The following is a 22,232-nucleotide window of genomic DNA, read 5'->3' as shown; positions in this document are numbered from 1 at the left end:
ATGTTTGCAAATGAGTTCTGACACCATACATTTTTTCAATTACTCAAATTCAAATTATTTGGTTGCAAATTTCAGTTAAAAAAATATATATTCACAATATAAAAATGTCTAATCACAATTTTGCACAGTATCCCCTTTTCAGAATTTATGCGAAAATCCGCCAGATGTCATCAGCTACTTTGCGTGAATTTGCGAATATAAGCTGTAAATTGGAAGAGTAATGAATATTTAAAAAAAAACAAAAGAAGTTCATTGTTACATAAAAATAACTCTTATTTGATAACGAAATAAACAAAAAAAGTTCAAAATTTATTGTTTAAATAAAAAATTCGTAAAAAATTCCTAGTCAAAATCAGGCTTGTTAACCGAAAAAAAAAAAATTCCGGTTAAGGTTACGGTTAAAAATTAAACAAGAAATTCAAAATTTCGGTTAAAGGTTACGGTTAAGGTTATTTATTTTTTAAAGTTACGGTTAAGGTTCAGGTTACGGTTATTGATGACCATTTTTTTCGGTTAATGGTTAAGGTTAAGGTTACAGTTTTTGGTGGTAATTTTTCTAGTTGAGCTTAAAATTTCGGTTAACGGTTAAAATTACAGTTGAAAATTTGAAAATTTCCAAAAATTCTTTCGGAGTTTGAAATTTTGAAGTTTAAAAAATTGGAAAATTGGTAATATTTTTAATCTTTAGATCATTTTTTTGATTAAAATTTCAAATCACTACAAATCACATTGAAAAAAAACTCAGATAAAAAGAAATGAATTTTAAAATTTTGTAACCGGTTTTTTTCTAAACATTTTTCGGTTAAGGTTATGGTTACGGTTTATTTTTATCTCAGAAAACGGTTACGGTTATGGTTAGTGATATTTCAAAAAAAAAAGGTTTTTTGGTTACGGTTAATTTTTTTTCCGGTTAATTTACCGGTTAATTTGCGGTTACGGTTAATGGTTAAAAACCGGTTAACAAGCCTGGTCAAAATGTTAGGTACGTAAAACACAAGTGACTTCAAAATCATTGACCGTATTTCAACTTGTTATAAAATAACCGAATATCGCAACATTCATTTTCTTTTATTGTTTTTCAATGTTTCGTTTTGTTCCTTGTGTTTAGGACACCTCCCCCCCTCCAACAAAAAATCACCTCAGCGGAGCTTATAAAATTGGTTGGATTACAATCTTCGACAATTTCATATGAATTTCATGTGATAGTAAGAGAATGCAAGATGAAATCTATCATGACAGGATAGCTATCGTACGTTGAAATAGTCCATAATTATTATGCTGGGTAATTGTTTCAAAAACAAATGAAAACGCAGCGCTTTATTTGAGTTGTTATTTCATTACATCTCCTCACGTCCATTAATCATTTGAACCATCTGCAGTTCCGTGATCATAAAAAATTGTCTCTTTAGGCATTTTTTTTGTCGCTTTAATCTAAAAACGAATCCTTCAGAAAAATTGTTTATTTATTATCCAACCAACATACAGTAATAGGCTTATCGTTTTTCGAAACAAAAAAAAAATCCTAAAACCTTTGTAACCGAAGGTAATTATTTACAAATATTTAAATTAGCCTAAACCTAACCATGTAATTAGGTTATTTAGGCTATAAAAATATACATCACCCTAACGACTAATCTAATCACAACACGGCGAAAAATAAACTAATTACTATTCGTGAAATTTATACCTAACGTTTAAATATACACACCACGAACGACGACGTAGCTAACTCGATCCGCGATGAAATTCTTCCACCGCGAATTAACAACTTTATAATATAAATAAAAACTTTCAAATATATACGTTTGAAATATTTGCAAGAATTTCGACGACGACGACGACGAGTATTTCCATCGAATAATTGCTAATCCTCGGCAAGATTGCGCGATAAAGAAACGATAATTATTCCATCTTGCAAGTCTATATAGTCTACCAATCGTAGTATAATTTTCTCCTAGAGATGATTATAATTTGTAATTCATAATTTATGGAAAAGTTGACGATAGAAAATTCAAAGTATCGAGATGAAAATTACGTTTCACTCGTCAATGTTATCTACTCGTACAACAAATTGTCGAAATTTTTCGAGTAAAACTTAATACAAAGTGAACTTTTTTTTTTTAATCGAGTAGAAAAATTTTACGCGACTTTTAACAAACTTTTACGTCGATAACTTTTCATTTTTACGAAAAAAAAAACAAAAAAAAACAAGAAACAAACAAACTTAACTTAGTTAACTAACAATACGGAAAATTACTCGAAAAAAATTGATTAAGGGCGAAATATTTACATCAACTTTCCATCTATTTTTTCGAATAATTTAGCTCGGATTAGCCATTTCAACGCTTTGTGAAATACCCGCATCGTCAGCCAAGTTGAATGGCGAAAAATGTGTACAAAAAAAAAGAGTAGAAAAACTCTCTAACAATGATCATCGTATATATATAACTGGTAAAAGTGCAAAATATTTTCTACCATTTGTATTTGGAGTAGAGTTTTCGCGTACATATGGAGATAAAATTCAGCGAATTTATCAAAGCACTTTTACTTCTCACGTTTTGCTATTTTCATTTTTCATTTCCATTTCGAGCAAACTTTTAAAGGAAGACTAAGACAGTTTCGCCTCCAAGATGGTAATAACGTACGTAAAAGCGCTAGATTCATATGGGGAAAATGACACCGAAAAACTTAGATTACCGATCGAATTTCTGTAATGCATTTTCCAAGTTGCAGACGAATGAAACAACAACAACAAAAAATCATGGATTTTTTATTCGATTTTGTTGGCATGCGGTAATTTAATTTGAAACGCGAGGAGTTACATGTACCTACCCATCATTTGTCAGCAAAAAAACATGTATGAATGTCTCTTGTACGAGTACTTACGTACTTACCTATGTGTATACCTATTGTCTTCAGTGCTATGAATATTGTTACTATTAGATACAGGAAGCAAGAAAACATTTACCAACTTACATATAAGATGTTTCCTAGATGTACCTTCAGTGATGTTGTGCTTAAAATTGAAATTCTGGTAAAGAACACCACATCAAAGTACATTTATGTCATTAGTGAAGTTGAAATATCGGGACACCCGGTATTTCTGCGTAAGTGAGCCATTTTTCGAACCGAGACTCGTATGAATTGAAATTTCTGTAGAAATTACTGCATCATTATTGCACTTAATTCTTCTTAATCCCAGTAAATACTAATAGCTAGCTTTATAGGTCAACTTGGTAAAATTTTAATTGTTTTCCATTTTGAGTCCAATTTTTTTTTACATTTTTTTATACTGATGATGGTGATCTATGAGTAACTTAGTCATTATAAGTATTTGAGGGGGTTGAAACAACTTGGTAGGTAATAAGTAGGTAATACCTTTGTTAAATTCGTAAAATTAAATTTTTTAAAAAACCAATTGAACGTGTATTTCTTACAGAACTCCTTTGATATTCTAAATTGTTATCGCGAGGCTAAAATTAATCAATTTCGATCCTCAACTGACCATATCTGCAAAGGGTAGCTGTACGTACAAGTGCCCGAAGAGATAGGTACTTACATGTAGTACCTCAATACCTTGAGTAAACGTTCAATGTATAAAGATTTCTCTAGAGAACACCTTAAGGAGCTGATAGCTAATCACAATAAAATATTCATTTGGAATTGATGTAATTGCTATTGCAAGCAGAGCTAATTCTTACAGCAATCCTTTACGGCGTTTTAACGACTCACCTGTTGATGAAGAACAGATTCATTATACAGAGGAAATCTTACAAGCTATATTACACCGCTGACTTTGATAAAACTATTAGAATATATAAAACTAAATACAAGAGTACACCAAATACCTACCTTATTCGTTAATACTGCGAAGGAAGAGCGTTCGATTAACGCGAGGAATACAAATTTATGGCGTTAATTTATTCGTTCGATGTAATGACACAAATTAGGAGCATTTTACGAGCGTTTGAACGGTTTTATGGACGTGTATCTGTCGTATCATCACGAGCGTATTTAAAATTCGTTTCGATATAAGAAAAAGGATTTAGGTTTAAAGCGATGAAATTGTGTTTACCATTGTTTCATCAGGTGTGCGAATGTACGACACGTTTACACAGTTCTAATGATTATTCTCAGCTAAGAGGACAAGTCGTATTCTTATTTTGTTTTATGAATTTTTAATCATTTTCAAAGTTTGAAATACGTATCTACTTGAAAATAAAATTTAAAAAAGTAATTTCTGAAATAATCAGTCAGGATTTATAATCATACTGGGTGTTTGATAAGTAGATATTATGCAATCACTGACCTCAAATTTTCAACGGTAGTTCTAGCTTCTTATAGTGTAACAACTTAAATGCCCCTCAAAAAATCAGCTTACCTAGATTTATTTTAGCCTAATAATAAGTACGTACTTATGTATTGGTTTGTGCACTCATCGGTACAGCTCATGTTCATGGTTATTTAATCTCTTATTAGATCTGCAACTGTGGATTTTCCAGACATACCCCCGTTTATTTACACCGATTTTCTCTCTTATATGCTTGGGTGAAAAGTGAAGAAGATTAGACGAGGAAATATTTTCATTAAAAATGAGATTTTTTCTTTTTAAGTTGTCGAGTATCGAGGGTTTTTTTGCGCAATTGTTCACGTTTGTTTACCGAGTAATTGTGTTGAATTTTCTTATCTAAATAGCAAAACAATCGAACAAGTTTACTTTTAAAACAAAGAATCACATTCTGAGAATTTCTTTGTGCTTTCTTTGTACCCAGCTATGTATCTTTGCTTTTCAAGTTGAACGACTTGTGTATTTTCCCTACCATTTGGTTACCTACTTGAAGAAGTTTTGTTCGATTTAACAGCATGAAGTATCGTTCAATTAAAACGTATTCTTTATAATGGGAATTATTCAAGTTTATTTGTAACGAAACGTTGTGGGTTTCGGTTTTCTCCGGAACGGTTGGAAATTTGGCCGAGGGAATCTTATAATATTATGAATTTTATCTGATAAGAAAATATCATTTGAGAGTTGTGCAATATTTATAACTTTTTGCTGTATTTTGGAAATAAATTTACCATGGGTAATTTTTGCATCATTATGTGCCTACTGCCTACTAGTATGATAATAGAAACGTGTCCAATTGCCAGTACCTACTATTGTTGTTCTGTTGACCAATTTTCAGAAACCTTCTCATCTTACTCGTATTTTTGTAATTTAGAGATGGGTTCTTGAAATGATACACCAGAAAGTTACCTACTTCAGCCTGCCATAAAACCTAAGAGATGTACGGAGTGAATCCCATTGATGAAAAATTATCTTACCTAGATAATTTATTTTCAAGTGTGATAGGTTAGTGAAATAGTGAGAGGTACGAGTAATCTTGTTGTAATCGAGTAACCTTTATTATCATGGATGGAGGATGGAACATTTAAAAAAAGCGATTGCACGTACATACTTAGTACCTATATTCGATAATTACGAAAATGTTTCTGGTAAACCAGTGCCAAAACATCCAAGGTATAGAAGGAACCTGCCAGCTAGTGAGAGAGGAAACATAGGTAATGTGGATGATATCATGAAAAATGCTGACAACGATTTAGATGGGAAGCTCAATACCTATGAATGAATTGGTGCCTTAATCTTTTCAACATTTGGATTCGTTTGTCAGTAGAGACAATTGAATCTGATATTAAAGCCATGCTGTGTACAAATCGTCACAGATTTTCAACGAGAAAGAAGTTTATTCGGAGAAAGTTAATTAATTTGCCTGGTTATTAATTATTTAGACTTGCGAATGGTACGTAAGATGTGTAGTTGGGTAGGTACATAGTTCATGTCTGATCCTTACAAATTCAATTCTTTTATATTCCGTTCTTGCGAGTTGTTAAAGCAATATTTTACGATTCCCTCATTTGCTTTTATAAAATTACAATTCAAAGCTCATAAAATGAGTATCTCTTCACAATTTTATGAAAGAAGAAAAAATTTTTTCTTGATGAGTAAGAATGGTCTATTTTTAGATTTCTTTGCTTCTTTCAAGCTTCTTCTACAAAATTGTAGGTACGACATGTAGGTACATCCCATTTTTTCCTTTTGTTCATTGCAGATGTTATTCCAATAACCATTTCTAGGGAGTGGAAATTATCGCAACTTTTTTCTTACCTCTTTGGTTTTGTATTGTCAGCACCATTTCCCTTGTTTGCTTCTGCTTCTAATTTTTTGCATTTCATTTGTTATCGCAATATCAAGATTTAAAACTAGTCGTTGCTTTGTTGAGGCTCTTAGCTCATCCTAAATTTCAATTAGGTGTTTATTAGCACTGGTTATATTGAAATAATACTCCCCGCTCCCCTCCCTGAAAAAACCTTCCAAATTTGCGCGTTGGTCCGTGTAAAAAGTTGTATCTATCCTTGGGATCATTTTTAGGAGTTTTGAGGGCGGACGCGATAGAGAAATTCATTTTTTCAATTTTCTGACTAAGAGGATGACAATACTGATTTTCACCACATCTTCGAAAAGTACCTACTTTTACGGGCCTACAAACTGGAGCAAGTTCCTTGTGTACATAAGTATAGGTAGGTACCATTTGTATGTACTGTCTAGTGTCTATAATAATTATGCATTTGAAGAATTGCGGTTTGCACCGTTGAGTCATCTTTCTTCGAGGTCTATCCACATTAAAAATAGGCTATATGAAATTCGTTGTTATCAGGTTCATTTTTTTCCATCATGTAAACAGCTGTTAATACCTTACTCCTTGATCTCTGTTCGCAAATGCAAATTACACGCTTCATAATGATTAAAACTAAACGCTTATTACTTTAAAGTGATTTTCTTTATTCCCATTTTCCCAAGTTGTATGTACGTACTTATCAACAAAAAAACAATCATGTTGGTGCTAAAAAAGATTTAGGTAAAAAAACGTATTACTTTTACTTACAATGATAATATATGTACTTACTTAGAATAGTGATTTTACTTTTATTATTACTTTTTACTTACCTGTTATTTGTACTAGTATTTTAGGCAGATTTCTCAAATTTTAATCTTATTTTTTCTAGTTTTGAGAAATGAAAACTTTTTGAGGGTTGATTTTAACTACGACAGATGTTCAAGTGGCCTATTTTACACGTATACTTGATGGAAAATTTTCCAATGTCACAGAATTTTTTCCCATCCTGCCACTTTTTTTCCTCCCCTGATATATTTTTCTTTTGAACTAGTGATGGAGTGCTCTAAGCTTGAACAAAGTGCATGGATTTCTATTTGATTATGAGACCCCCTACAGGATTTTTTTTACCAAAATGTTGGTTGACAACATTTACTTAGGCTATCTAATAGCAACGCTGTTTTGTGATATTCAGAACTGCCAATCTACATTTTTGAACATAAAATATTATACCACACAACAATTCACGAAAGTCATGAATATATCAGGCATTCCAAGAAACAAAGAAACAAAATGTTCCTGAAAATCTTATAAAATTTAAACTTTACATTTATTTTTTCACGAAGGTGCAACCATAACTAAAGGGAATCGGCTTTAAATTGTTTTCGCATAATTTTACCCAAGTAAACACGTATTTCAATTGAATTCTCATTTGGACCCACCTTCCTTTTCTTCCCCTTCCTCTCACTCTTTGCTATCGATTCAGAAACCCATGTAAAAAAAACCTACTGGTGTAAGTATAAAAAAATCAGCAGAGTTTTCGAGTAGTTTTTTGCCAGGATTGATCCACTCCTAATACTTGTGAGTTGTGTTTTTCTGTAGTGAAAAATCACTGGAGTGACTGTAGTTACTCCAGTACTATTCTCACCAGGAAAACGTCATCAGTTAGTAGTGTAGTGGGAAATCACCATTAGCAAATAACTACTTATGTACTTGAAAACACTATTGATTAGGTGGCAGTGTTAGCACTGAAGATACACTACTAAACAAGTAAAAACTCCTTTCAAAAACAATTACTTACAAGTAAAAAGAAAATAACAGGCATTTTCTTGGTTTTCATAAATCATTTTTAAAAATATGTTTCAAAAAAAATTTTAGCAAAGAAAAAAGTACATAACTTGGGAGTGACACTTCCAAGAAGTAATCATCATGAAATGTAAGAATGTTTATTTATAGCCTGTAATCCATCAATACCTTATTCAGATCTTCAACCGTATTTTAGCAAATTTAAAATACTTACAAATTTAAAATTTAGCAATAAAAATATGTGTACAAATAGCATGAAATTCAGCCCTTAAAAACTCAAATTCGCCTGCTTCATGATTCTGTTCATAAATTTAGCCAAAAATTTTCAAAACTCGTATTGGTAAATGAATTCTGGTAGGCCTACCTTCCCATTCGATTCTGGCCACACTGACAACTTCGATAAAAATCACAAAGTTTAAACTAGGTACGGCTCACCTTCTGCTAAGCCTATGCAAAGTTGTCGGAAAAGTTGAACATTTGGGTTGGTTTAAACATGAAATTAAACGCTCGCTGTATTCGACGATAAAATATTCATATTACGAAACAAAAGGGTAGGTATTCTCGCTAATTTACGAATAGGTAATCCAATACAGAACCGCGTTACTGGGTCGTATCACCTTCAATGCAATCAACGATTCAAAATAGCAAATCATCACGTGCCTGGTTATATCCGCAGTGTTATTAAAGTTTACTGCGAATAGTATCTTGGCGTGAAATAATTTCCAAAATGAATTTACCATTTGCGAGTCACCGGCCCGGCCCTGCCTGGCCCCGTCTTCGCCATTTATACATATACGCGAGCATTTTCACGACACACTTATTTAAATAACGATAAACACATATTTACCCGCCAAAGTCATTTCAAGAAGTTAACTTTAAACGTGTTTACGTCGTCGAATGTAAATAAAACGGAAATTTTTCATCTTCAAGTAGGTAACGTGATTTAAATATAAATTTTATATGCTAAGTCCACTCATACTTCGCCGTGTGGTATTTGCTGTAAAGGATAATTCTTCATATCAACGCAGCTATTACGTAATATTACAACGTTATCGAGCCGAATATGAGGTAGAGCTTTTTTTTTTCATGTAAATGCGTCGCGTCAATTTCTAAAGCGAAATTTTATTAATGCACTTTGGTTATATTAACCTTTATAGCGACGACAACGACGACAAGAACGGCGAAAATTAATAAATTCGAGTCGTCGATTTCCTTATACAAAACACGTGCTCTTTGTCAGGGGCGATATTTAAGCTAGAATTCACTTCCAAAGGAATCTTTAACGTTTTGTTGAAATTTTATCAATTCTACGTTTACGGTTTGTTGTAAATACACATGCATACTATACTTACGCAGCAAGCTTTCGTATACGCAAAACAAACAAAATTCATAAACATCGATATTACTTTATAATTACCATAATAATGTCAACACCTCGGTTCGATGAATATTTTCTCCAGTATCGACGAGATATTTGAATTTCAATCTAGTTCGTTATTTACATCAATTTATGATAAACATCGATGCTTACGCGAAGCTCAATTTTAATGCTGCAGTCAAAAATAGCTGGATTTTGTTTTTCACTCGTGATCACTGTTTTTGAGGGTTGAAAAAGTCTATATTAAGTACCTATATGTTTTTTGTCAATTTGACCTGGAAATTGTGTATTATTGGTTTTTGCGTGGCATCATCATTATTATGGACTAGGCGAACAGCTATTATTTGTTATTATGCGCGATAATGACTACTATTTTGTGCTTCTTTTGGAACACAATGCTCTTGAAAACTGAAAAGTTTCATTTTTCATTCAATTTTCATGGTTCTGGAGACTAAAAAATGTGATGCGAAAAGTCGATTTTCTTTTTGAAAAATTTTAAAGCGTGTTTTGATTTTAAGGATTGGACAAGGTAATTTCCACTAAAATGAGTTCATGACTCGTGAATACATTGCTGAATTCTACAGACTTTGGTTTATATGATGAGTTACGTTATATTTCATCAGAAGTGTTTGGTGAAAACATTAAGAGGGGGTAAAAAATAGTGAACTATTCAAGCCCAGTTTTGTATTTTTTCCGCGGGTAAAAAAATACAAAACCCGTATTAATTTTCGTTCCTCAATTTTTTTTATCCCTGTCCCCTATTTTCAGAATTTTAGCTCGCTGATATGCGACTGTTTAAAGGTGTGGTATGAATTTTATTCATTTTTGGCGAAATATTTACATTATGTCCTTGACTTGAACTGTTGTAAATAAAAGCGTACGAAAAACAGTTGCTACTGTGTTAATACATTAATGTGAACGATCGTAAAATTAACATCGGACGCATTAATAGATAGGTACGATTTGCACTAGTCGGTGTCATGTTTGCTTTTGGTGCAAGGGTGTTGAAAAAAAAATCTCACGAACAAAAATTACTTATTTCACACACTCAATAAGAAATTTTGGTGAGATTCATCTTATATTGTGTTCCGAGATTTCAGTTCAAGCAACTTACTGCGTTTTTATTTGTGCTGATCTGTGTGATTTTTGCTTTTAATGCCAAAGTGTTGAGGAAAAAATCACAAAAAATCGAATAAATTATGGATCCCCCCCCCCACAATATAGATTTTCTATGCAAGCAAACGAAACAAAAACAGGTAAAAAATTATTGAAGACTCAAATATTAACACACAAGCAAAATTACCCGCCCTTCGGGCAGGTAATAGAATTTAATGCATATGTACCTACTGAAGTATCTTTCAAATGTTTATGAAGATATGTACGTAGTAGGTAAGGTATATAATAACGAAAAAAATCTCGCAAAATCCATATACATTATGTAGTTACTGAGAAATCATAAAAAATTGATAATTTTTGACATTTTTGTCGTTTTTTGGCTAAATTGTTAAATTTGTGATTTCACCTTAAGGTCCATTTCTCCTGGAAAAATCCCAAATTTGGATGGCATTTTTGAAAATCCAAAGTCCAGTCGACCATATCTACTTTCCAACTTGAATCTATGGTCAAAATTGGAAATTGTGCGATTCGAATCGCAGAAATGAATCGCGAATCAATTTTGAATCGGATTCAGAATCAGACTCTGAATCGTATTCAAATCAAAAGAGAATCGTTGTAGTTTTCCAATAGGTGAGTTCAAGTGATTTTGTAGCATCCATCAATTTTTTAAAAATGTTTAAATCTTCCTGCAGATTTTTGAAATTTGAAATTTCTACAAAATTTCATTTAATAGATTTAGAAAGCCAAAATTCAATCTGCAAACTAATTTCAATACCCTATGAAATTTAGTGTAAGTGCTTCCAACTCGTTTTGAAACTTCTAGTTACTTTTTGGTCCTTCAAGGTCGACATACACGAAATTATAGGGGATAAGCTATTGATTAGATAGATCTCCCTCCCCAAATTTGTTAAATCTTGAAAGCGGTTTGCCAGACTCGACGAAGTCGTTAAGTTTTGTAAATTTTTAGTCTTAATAAAGGGATTTATTTACCAGAAAAAAATTATCAAATCGGAAAGATTCGGTGGCGAACTGAAAGCTCTTGATGAAGTCATATTTGTGACGTCATCAAAACTTTGAAGCTTAATTACAGCTTTTTATGGGCTCTAATCGCGAAAATAATTTCAGTACAACCATCTGCGCATTACGCCGAATATTTTGAGTGATTTTTCACAATTTTCCGTTCAGCCGTTTTGCAGTGATGGCGTTACAAAGAAAATCGCACTTCAATTTATTAAGTATGTAGATGAATAAATTTCTCAAGAAAAAATAAAACACTTTTTGTACGAATCCAATTTAAAGATTGAAAATGACGCGAAAATTGTAGAAACTGCGTGATAAGTATTGACAAAAGATTCACATCTGGATTTTCTTCCTTCCTCTTATTTTTAAAATCCTCGTGTCAAAGTTCGTTCAATTTTTGGGCATTCAAATATCATGAAAAACTATAATGATTTCTTACCTGAAAAATCTGTAGAGGTTGTGTTCAATTGAATAAGTACTCGTAAATTATCTAAGTAGATAACAAATTAAAGACAGGTACCTATCGTCGTCATAAATTGATATAAGCAACTGTGTTGGTATTTAGTGAAAATCTATTGGCTAATTTTAAGATCATTGACTATACCTATAGAGTACAGACATCATGAGCATTTCGCAATTCAATTGTAGGCGTAGGTACCTACCTATGTTTATAGTACGGTGCAGAAGTTCTCTGGCATCGAATATTTCTATCCAATAAAAATGATCGGCTGGTTACGAGCATCGTTCGAAACGTGCGGCGTATTAAATATTTATTGGTTCGTGTAGGGGCCAGGGGGTGATATACGAAGGAGGTAGTTTTTGACGAAGGCTGTTTGAGTGGAACGTTTATTTTCCATCCTGGGCAGTAAAAATTTTTAATTCGGCATCATTGTAAAGAAGCTACTAAATAATTCATCGACGTGTATGCAAAATAACACGCAGGTGTCCGATACAAATTGCCATTTATCATCGATTCACTCTATAACCAGTAATACCGACGTTATTTCGCATTTCATTCGGTTAAAAATAAATACTATTTTTCATTTTAATTATTTTTCCGACTTCGATACGTTGTATTGTTTTTTTCCTTTCATTTTTCATATCTCTGCTGTAAACCTCGAACTAATTGCAATATGTGTGAATTGATGTAGGTATCTAGATTGGGATGCTGCGATTAATTTTTTGCTGTTTTGTATGGTTTGTGAAAATGTCGTTGGAAAATAACTGGATTACTTACTGAAAGATCAAGGTTTGATTTTTCATGCAGTTCGCGCGTAATGGGTTTCTCATCGTTGAACCTGCAAATCGTGTTTTTGCAGTAAAATTAGAAATTATTCGATAGTATTCTTCTTGTGTTTTTGAATTAGCTTACTTAACGTCTAATTTTTGAACGTGATATCCCTGAGAAAATTCTGATGTTGTGATTATCTGCTGTTCCGTGATTGGTTGGAATTGAGTGACGGTAGGCTTCGCCATCAATCTTCTCTGAACCATTAAGTATGTGAATAGTTTTTAATTTTAATTTTCTTACTCAAAAATTCATTGTAATGAAAGGGCTGAAGAAAAAAGTGGAAAAATGAAACTTCACAAAACAAATTAAAACCAAAAGGAAGACATAAAATCATAGTATTTTAATTACGTAGGCAATTGAACAAAATTATGCAAGGTCAGTATTAATCGGCTATAATCGATTGTAATCGTAATCGTTGCACCTCTGGCCCATATGGTCGAAACTGAGTTATTGCCACGGGGTAGTTATATACACAGTAAGAAATGAAATGGAAGTGATCCGAGCTCAAAAAATGCAGAAATTGTTGAAAGATACTCGTAGTTTTAAATTTCAAAAAATCAAGAAATTCATTTTCAAAAACTTTGAGGAAAATGATTTCCAAGTTTTTTGAAACTGAAAAATTTTTAATTTCAGTATCTTTTAGTAGAATATAACATGAATCTTTTGTTTTAAAATTTTATTATGATTTATCATGTATGTACTTAATTTTATGTACTTTTTCTCTTCCTTGCGTTTGTGGTGATTTACAGTAAAAAATGCATAATCGACCAAATGGGACTTTTTTCGAAAAAAAAACATTGGATCTAATTGCACATCCCTTATAAAATAATGCGTCTTAACATGTGATGGTAGGAAGTACAGTGAGTGGAAAAAAAACAAAAAAAATTTCGGGGTGGCTTTGATTCATCTCTAAAAATGCGTTTTCCTCGTCATTTGTGACACAACGTATAATAATGACTAATAAGTAAAGAAAAAATAACAGAAAAATAAAGAGAACTTTCTGAGAAACTGAAACAAAGTTCAAAGAAAGAACCAAAGTCATGTTTCGAATTTTGATATTGATTTGAGTTTAAATTCAATAATTTTGAAATAAAGAAGGTTTGATTTGAATAATAAAATAGTTTTTACTTTTTATCATGATAAACCCACAAAACTTTCAAAAGTGAATGAGGTTGAGTAACAAATTGAAGTTGAATAAAAAAAAACAACAGATAATTGAAAAAATCTCTAGGTACCTAGACCTACCTAATTGGTCTCACAAAAATTACATTCGAATGCTCAACAAAGCAGACGTGAAAATCGATAACAAAATACATACTTACTACAAAATGGATTCGTATTAGTCCAAGATCAATTGATGCAGTAACTTATTTGGGATAATGAGCTTAAAATGACACTTCCCATCATTGACGATGACACAATATATTATCGAAATAAGACTGACGAAGAAACCATTCGTGGTGTCCATTTTCGATTTTAAATCAAATACAATAGAATTTTTGAAAAATATATTTTTGGAAAGAACATGGTTCAAACATCAAACTTTCATAACGGAAATTTCAGATGCCCAGATTGATCTTTCGCGAACTTTTGAAAATCCAAAAATGGCGCTTTTCTGAAAATGTTTGATGTTTTTTCAAATACTTATACCTTCCTACTTAATTTTTCACCAAAAAAATAATGAAAATCCGTTCTGGTTTTAATATCGACTCCCTCAAACCGAATCCCACCACTCTTAGTAAGATTCTTGATTATTCCTAAAAATCGCGTCTTGGCTTATTTAAGAGTTATTTTCAAGTGGATACCAGAATGTGTTTTTTTTCAGCATTAACTATTTGTATTAATGAAGCAAAAAGTTCAAGCGATCAAAAATTTTCTGTTAGTAGAGGAATTTTTGAAACTTGCGAGAGTGAATTTATTATTAAAACAATTCAATTTCAATTTGAAAAGTAATGAAATTTTCAACATAAAAAATATAGGGAGTAGGTAGAGGTACCTATTTATAATCAGAATTTTTTTTAGATCATCTTACCCTCCATACGATAAAAACACAGCTAATGTAGCTTGTATACATCTGCAGTGAAGTACACCACTGGTCGATACGATTTCCCGATTTCTTACAATTAAAATGGCTCTGCGACGTAAAGTTTGAAAAATGGTCATTCAAAATGCCCTGAATTTTTCTGCAGACGCATTACGAAACTATTTTCCATTCATCAGTCACTTCTCTTATTTGAATTGAAAACACTTTCAAACACAGATATAAACCGTTGAAAAAAGTTTATTTCGGTACACAACTGGAGGAATAACAAGGATGAAATCTAACTGCTCATATGAACCGAATAAAAGTGCAAAGGTTATTTTCGTTCTCAGGCTTTTTACGCGGCGTTTTGAAAGCGAAAAATAATGAAGAATACCTTCAACATTAAATTGAATTCTTTAGAATTTCATATTAAATTTTTTTTTCGTCGCAGACGCCTTTATACAAATGAGTTATTTAAATAAAACGAATTGAAATGCGGTGACGTTATGGCACATCGGCTTAATTCGTCACATAGAACGAAACGTCATTAAATTTACTTTGTACACGAAATAAAACGTTGATAAAGAATTTTCATTAACGGTAGGTAATGAAAACAAAGCGACATGAAAAAAAACACGAATGCTAAATGATTTCAAAAAAATTTCTCTCAACGTAAATTTACGAAACTAATTTCAATTTAAGAAAGTTTACGTTGAAAAATGAAAAAAAAAGAAACATTTTTAAGCGTACAGTTGTACACTTGCGATGTTTACATTTGAAAAGAGCAAAAATGGATGATTTTTTTTTCGTCGCGATAAAACGTCTAAATTACCTCTTGTTGTATTTTCCTTCGTATAAGATCAACAAGATCTATCGGTTACTCTTCAGTTGAAGTTTAAATAGCGTGAAGAAGAGAAAAAAATTGAATATCGAAGGTGTGCTTGAATAAAGCGAGTTTATAAGGAAAATAAATTATCTATTATTGATAACCGCTATTTCACAATAAAACAGGCTTCCGAAAACGCAAAATTTCCCGCTGACTTATTTTCTTGTAGTGTATTATATTAACGTTAGAGCGCATTAGCGCTACGATTATTGGCATCGCTGCCAAATGATGTAAATAGTAAGATGACGTGTGTATTAAAGTATTCGTTAATTAATATGTTCGAGTATTTATTCAATACCTAATATTGGCGACGAGAAATGGTGAAGAAAAAAAAATGGACGAGACGCAGCTAAAGACTTTTATTGCTGCAATGCAAAAATCGCATCAAGAATCAACGCAAAAGCTTATCAATGAAATGAAAACGCAATTTCAAGCTCAGCCGCAGCCATCTGTCTCCGGTACCAGTGATCAAATTACCAGATTCGAAAAGTTTAACAGTAAGGTAGAAGTATTTACCTCGTATATAGAACGGTTCAAGAATCATCTCAAGTTAATCAATCTAACAGATACTGTTAAACAAGCGAGTTTATTATGTGAATCAATCGGAGCTGAGCATTACAATCAGCTAGCGGCGTTTCTCGGTCCTGAAAAGCGAATCGATACACTTCCATTCGAAGATCTTATCAGTAAATTTACCAGCCTCCTTCAATCCAAGAAAAGTCCAGTATTGGCTCAACATCAATTCTTTCAATGTTACCAGTCTGAGAATCAATCAATCGCCGAATATGTGGCCCAGCTTCAAAAGGCACTAATCGAATGTGACTTTCATGTTATGTGCAAATGTACAACGCCAAAGAAGCTGTCGATCTCAGATTCGTTTTTGAGACCACAATTTATTCGAGGAATTCGTGATAACGCGATAAGAGCCGAACTACTCAAGCTGAATAAGACTGAATTCAACGACTACGTTACCGAAGCTATGACATTAGAATCTTCGAAAATCGAATCGAAAACGCTTGCAGAGAATCAGTCAAATTCAACTCCAAGTACCAGTACTCAATCGAATACCAGTGAATCTGTAAATAAACTCAATCAACACCAGTCCAGACAACGCAGCAACGATCGCAATTCTAAACGTTCGACTTATCGTAGTAATTCGCGTCCTTCAAATTACCATCAAACCCGTTCGAAATCTAACTCGGATCATCGAAGAAAGAAAGTCAATTTCCGAGAATTGGGTATCAACCAGTGCTGTCTCCGATGCGGTTATGATAACCACCTCGTAAGAGATTGCAGACATCCGCCAGAAAAGTTCAAATGCGATCTATGTTCGAAAACCGGACACGTAAAGAAGGTTTGCATTAGTTCGTTGATAAGAGAACATCATAAAAAGAAATCTGAATCAAGTGTCTCGTACGTCGCATCCGATGATGATACTATCTATTCTATCTACTCAATCCACGATGGTGAAAATCGAATAATGATACCTGTGCAAATCAATGGTAAAAAGTGCACTCTCGAATGCGATACAGGCAGTAAAAAAACGCTTGTTTCGGTTCAACATTTCAAAAAGCTCAAGTTTAAGGAAAAACTCCAGCAAGATAATACTGTATTTCGTGATTTTACTCAGAATATTTTCAGACCCTTGGGGTACTGCAACGTTAAAGTAAAATACAAAGATCGAGAGATAAATGAAAAGATGTACGTTACTGACAAATCAACATCGTCTGTAATTGGCCTTAATTGGTTACTACCTCTCAAGATTGTTCAGATCGATGATATTCAACTCCTACCTGATGAAACCGTAGATAAACCAGAAACTCAACAAATCATCAACGAATTAAAAGCACAATTTCCTGAAGTATTTGAGCCATCAATTGGAAAAGTAGCCAACTTCACAGCACGGTATGAATTGAAAGAAGGTACTATTCCAATCTATCGACCAGCTAAAAAAGTACCTTACGCTTTATTACCTAAAATTGATAAAGCTATCGATAATTACGTTCGTCAAGGTATCTTTACGCAAGTAGAAACATCCGAATGGGGTACACCAGCTGTATACACAGAGAAACGCGATGGTTCGATTCGCATTTGCGGTAACTACAAAATTACTATCAATGATCGAGTTCAAGACGTACGTTATACTATTCCGCCTGTTCAAGATGTTTTCATGAAACTTAAAAATGGCAAATATTACTGTAAAGTTGATATTCGTGATGCGTACCTGCACTTATTAGTAGACGACCTGACTGCCAAAATTCAAGCTTTAACGACACATCGAGGTGTTTTTATTGTTCATCGACTGTTTTTTGGTGGAAAACCAGCACCTTCAATTTTCCACGAATTCATCAAACAAATAGTACAAGATCTAGAAGGCACAGAAGCATACTTTGATGATATAATTGTCGAAGGTGAAACTATCGAAGAGTGCCAGGAACGATTATTCAAATTATTTCGAAGACTTCAAGAAAAGAATCTACACGTTAATGAAAAGAAATGTGTATTTTTTAGTACTCGCATCGAATACCTGGGTCACGTTATCACATCCGAAGGTATCGCTAAATCACCTGAAAAAGTCAAAGCTATCAAGCAGGCACCCAGACCAAAAACCATTCGAGAACTTCGTAGCTTTCTTGGAATGGTAAATCATTATCATAAATTTATCGACGATGCTGCAACGTTATTGAAACCTCTGAACGAATTACAAGAAAAAGAACGTGATTACAAGTGGACCAACGACTGTGAAAATTCGTTCAACGCAGCTAAAGAAATTCTTGCCAGTGATCAAGTACTAGTTCCATATAATATCAATCTACCAGTCATACTTGAAACTGACGCAAGTCCTGTGGGAATTTCTGCGATCCTATCTCACAGCTATCCAGATGGAACAACTCGACCTATCGAATACGCATCCAGAACACTATCGAAAACTGAATCGAGATACTCCCAAATAGATCGTGAAGCCCTTGGTGTTTTCTGGGGTGCTAAAAAGTTTTATCAATATTTATATGGTCGGAAATTTACGTTTATTGTTGATAATAAACCTCTACAACAGATACTAAATCCAGCCAAAGAATTACCTGCGTTTACCAGATCAAGAATGTTACGTTATGCTATATATTTATCTCAATTCGAATATGAGATAGTACACCGATCTGCTAAACTTCACGAGCATGTCGATTATTTGTCCAGAGCACCTGTCGAATGTTACCCTGTCAACGTTATTGACGAGTGTACGTTTTTTCAAGATCAGCTCATCGATAATATCAGCTTAATATCAACTGTCGAAAATGCCATATCCAGAGATCAACTTCGAAATGAAACCAGAAACGATCCAGAATTATCCAAATTGATACAAGAATTGCAAAGTGGTTCAAACAAGGACAGTGAATATTCGTTGAACGATGGTATAATTTTCTACAAGAATCGTATCATGATACCAAAATCGCTTCAATCAAAAATTTTATCAGAATTACATGGTGTTCATTCTGGAATCGTCAAAATGAAGCAAGTGGCTCGAAATTACGTTTTTTGGCGTAATATCAATAACGACATCGAACAAATCGTTAAAAGCTGTAAAGATTGCGCGGACATCGCTAAAAATCCGCCTAAAGCGCCTATCCACCAGTGGGAAAATGCTACCAGACCATTTCAACGTATACATATCGACTATGCCGAATATAAAAACCAGCATATTTTCGTAATTTTCGATGCCAAAACCAAGTGGATAGAAGCCTATCATTCGAAAACGTATCCTGATAGCAAGAAGACAATCGATTTTTTGCGCGAATTCTTCAGCAGATTTGGCCTTTGTGAAAATCTGGTGAGCGATAACGCTGCTATTTTCAAATCATCCGAGTTTACTTCGTTTACAAAAGCCAACGGCATTCGTCAAATATTCAGCGCTCCTAATCATCCTGCCACAAACGGATTGGCAGAGCGGGGTGTCCAGATCATAAAGCACAAGCTCAAGAAAATGTCCAATATCGATGTACCTGTCAAGGAGAAATTAGTCTCTATCCTATCTAACTATCGAAATACTCCGATCAATGGTCAAGAATCGCCTGCCGAAATGGTTCTTGGATACAAACCAATCACCTGGTTTAAAACCTTGAAGCCCAGAGCTGCGACAAAGCTATCTACCAAGCCGATTTTAAAAATTCGAGAATTTAACGTGGGTGAAAGAGTACAGAGTCGAAATTATTACGGTTCTGCTCAATGGCAATATGGTACGATCATCCAGCGGCTAGGAAAATTACACTATATTGTTAAATTAGACAATAATCGAGAAATCAAAAGGCATATCGATCAGCTACGAAAAACAAACGTAAAGAAAGTTGTGTTTGAAGATACGATTCCTATTGTAGGTAGAGCTACTCATCGACAGCCAGAACAAACATCCGATACTGCTGCAGAGAATCCGGCTACTACCCAGATACAACCTGAATCAGCCACTCCTGTGGTTGTACCTCGACAATCAACTAGGCAACGTAGGCCTAACGTGCATAGTGATTACGTATATTACTAATCGATTATTATCCTTACGCAATTATACGTAGGGGTGAATGTAGTGTATTATATTAACGTTAGAGCGCATTAGCGCTACGATTATTGGCATCGCTGCCAAATGATGTAAATAGTAAGATGACGTGTGTATTAAAGTATTCGTTAATTAATATGTTCGAGTATTTATTCAATACCTAATATTTCTTTAACCCTTACTTACTTCGTCGATGAACTTTGGCTGATTGACGTTTTCATTATCAACCTTTTATCTTCATTCTGTTCTCGGTGTAGTGACAGTTTTACTTTCCATTGCAGCGTTCAACTTCGAATTGATTTCATTTCGTATTATTCGACTTCCAATAAGGCGTTACACAAATTTTACAACCTTTTATAAGAATTTTTCGAACGAGTATTTTACTCTGGCATGTAATTGGGTCTTTCTTGAAAACCATGCGGAAATATAGGCACCTGTACGATTTTCCGTTCTGTTGCCCACGATTACAGTACAACTGCAAGTACCTACCTATATACTTATGGACATTGGTTTGTGGTACTTTTTGCTGATTCTGAACTGGGAACATGGAATGTGAGCTTTCGTTTGATTGAATGATTAATTTCAGTTTTCTGCAGGTTGAACGTGCACATTGCACATACACAATTGTTACACGTGTGTATGCCATGGCTAAGTGCCATTGCAGCTTTTGTTGTTGTCAGATTAATTGCCTTGTTGATCGTCATTCCTGCACTTATTGTTGTTGTTGTTTTTTTGTATCATATAAACAGTTATTAGTACCTTACCTACAAATAAAAAATTTGCATGCTATATTCCCTCCTGACCATCTGTCCAGTAAATGATTGGCGGGCGGGAAAGTAAACAGAAGTATCAACACAGGCTGAAGAAAGAGAGGGCTAACGATAAAGATCAACAAACATTGAACTCCGCATTCCCCGCATTACAAAAAATATTAATTTAATTATTTTGATTTCTTTGCTAAGTTTGAATCTTTTAAAGTCTAAAAATTGTGTATTTATCGAAATATGCGTAGAAAGTTGACTCCTAGCTGGATCTAGATGAAGCACATAGATACAAATCAGAAGTAACTTATTCGGTTTATTTTTCTATTTCCTGGCTGAGCGCGTAACTCAGTTATTTCCCAACTCGCTGTCGTGTTAAAATTTTAACGGACGCGCTTGGCCGATAGAATTTTTTTATGTATCATAATTATAATTTATAAAAAAATTTCAGCTTGAAAATAAATTCAGTTGAAAAAGCAAACATTGGCAAAGAGTCCTCGAAAGCCAAAAATTTGGAGCTCCTCTGCGTTCAATTGCCCTCCCCCCGTAAATTTTGTGAGTGCTCTGAGCCAATTGAAATCCTCTATTCCGCGATTCAAGATAAAAATAAAAAATAACTCCTACAGGCTACATTGAGTTCATTGTGAACAAGATGAATAATTCGTTTAAAAATTGCTTTCAACAATTCATAAAAAATTATCTAATAAGCTAAAAATCAAATCAAATGCTAGCATTTAATTTTTAATTCTCAAATTTGTCGATTTAACATTGTACAAGGTCACTTTTTATCCTTCCTTGTCCAATATATCGGACAGAAGGACTTGTAAATCATACGGCTTCGAGCCAAGAAAGAGCAAACTTCTAAAATAAATTCAAACTTTTTTTTATTTTTAAAGCCAAAACGAATAAAACGAGCAACTTGTTTTATCGTTGTACAAATGAGATAGGTTTTTGAAAAAGTTAATTGAAAGTTTGGCGATTTTTTCACATTATTAGAAACCAGTAATCCACTTATCTACCTTGTAATCTAAGCCTTTGGTTACGGTTCTATCGGAAAGAAATCCAACATGATGTGCTGCGTGTAGACAGACACTTTCATTGTACCGCGTAAGATCGCGACAAAGTAATTTCAACCCTTTTTGTTTGCTTTTACAGAGACAGAGAAAGAAGGGAAAAGAAAAAAAGAAGTTCTTTTGAAGCACTTCGCTAAAAGTAAAGTACTTTTTTAATTTTTTAGCCGC

General features: G+C 33.5%; 2 protein-coding genes across 5 annotated transcripts in view; both read left to right on the top strand.

Moving 5' to 3' along the window:
- Positions 1-22,232, top strand: part of LOC135838348 (GTP-binding protein Di-Ras1) — a 176,910-nt gene that overhangs the window by 32,343 nt on the left and 122,335 nt on the right. Inside the window, exon 2 of one of the 4 annotated variants that reach the window (XM_065353933.1) lies at positions 22,147-22,203. The exons of the other annotated variants lie outside the window; for them this stretch is intronic. The gene's annotated coding sequence lies outside the window, so the exon portion shown is untranslated. The remainder of the gene's footprint in view (positions 1-22,146; positions 22,204-22,232) is intronic. 4 annotated transcript variants of the gene reach the window in all.
- LOC135840584 (uncharacterized protein K02A2.6-like) lies at positions 16,025-20,218 on the top strand. The gene has a single exon (XM_065357206.1). The coding sequence runs from the start codon at positions 16,025-16,027 to the stop codon at positions 20,216-20,218; it is 4,194 nt and encodes a 1,397-aa protein (XP_065213278.1).

Source organism: Planococcus citri, chromosome 3 (assembly GCF_950023065.1).
Source record: "Planococcus citri chromosome 3, ihPlaCitr1.1, whole genome shotgun sequence".
NCBI classification, from domain to species: Eukaryota; Metazoa; Arthropoda; class Insecta; order Hemiptera; family Pseudococcidae; genus Planococcus; species Planococcus citri.
This window is presented reverse-complemented; position numbering and strand designations above follow the sequence as displayed.

Excerpts from the sequence above, each read along its gene's own strand:
- LOC135840584 (XM_065357206.1), top strand. The coding sequence starts at position 16,025 with ATGGACGAGACGCAGCTAAAGACTTTTATTGCTGCAATGCAAAAATCG.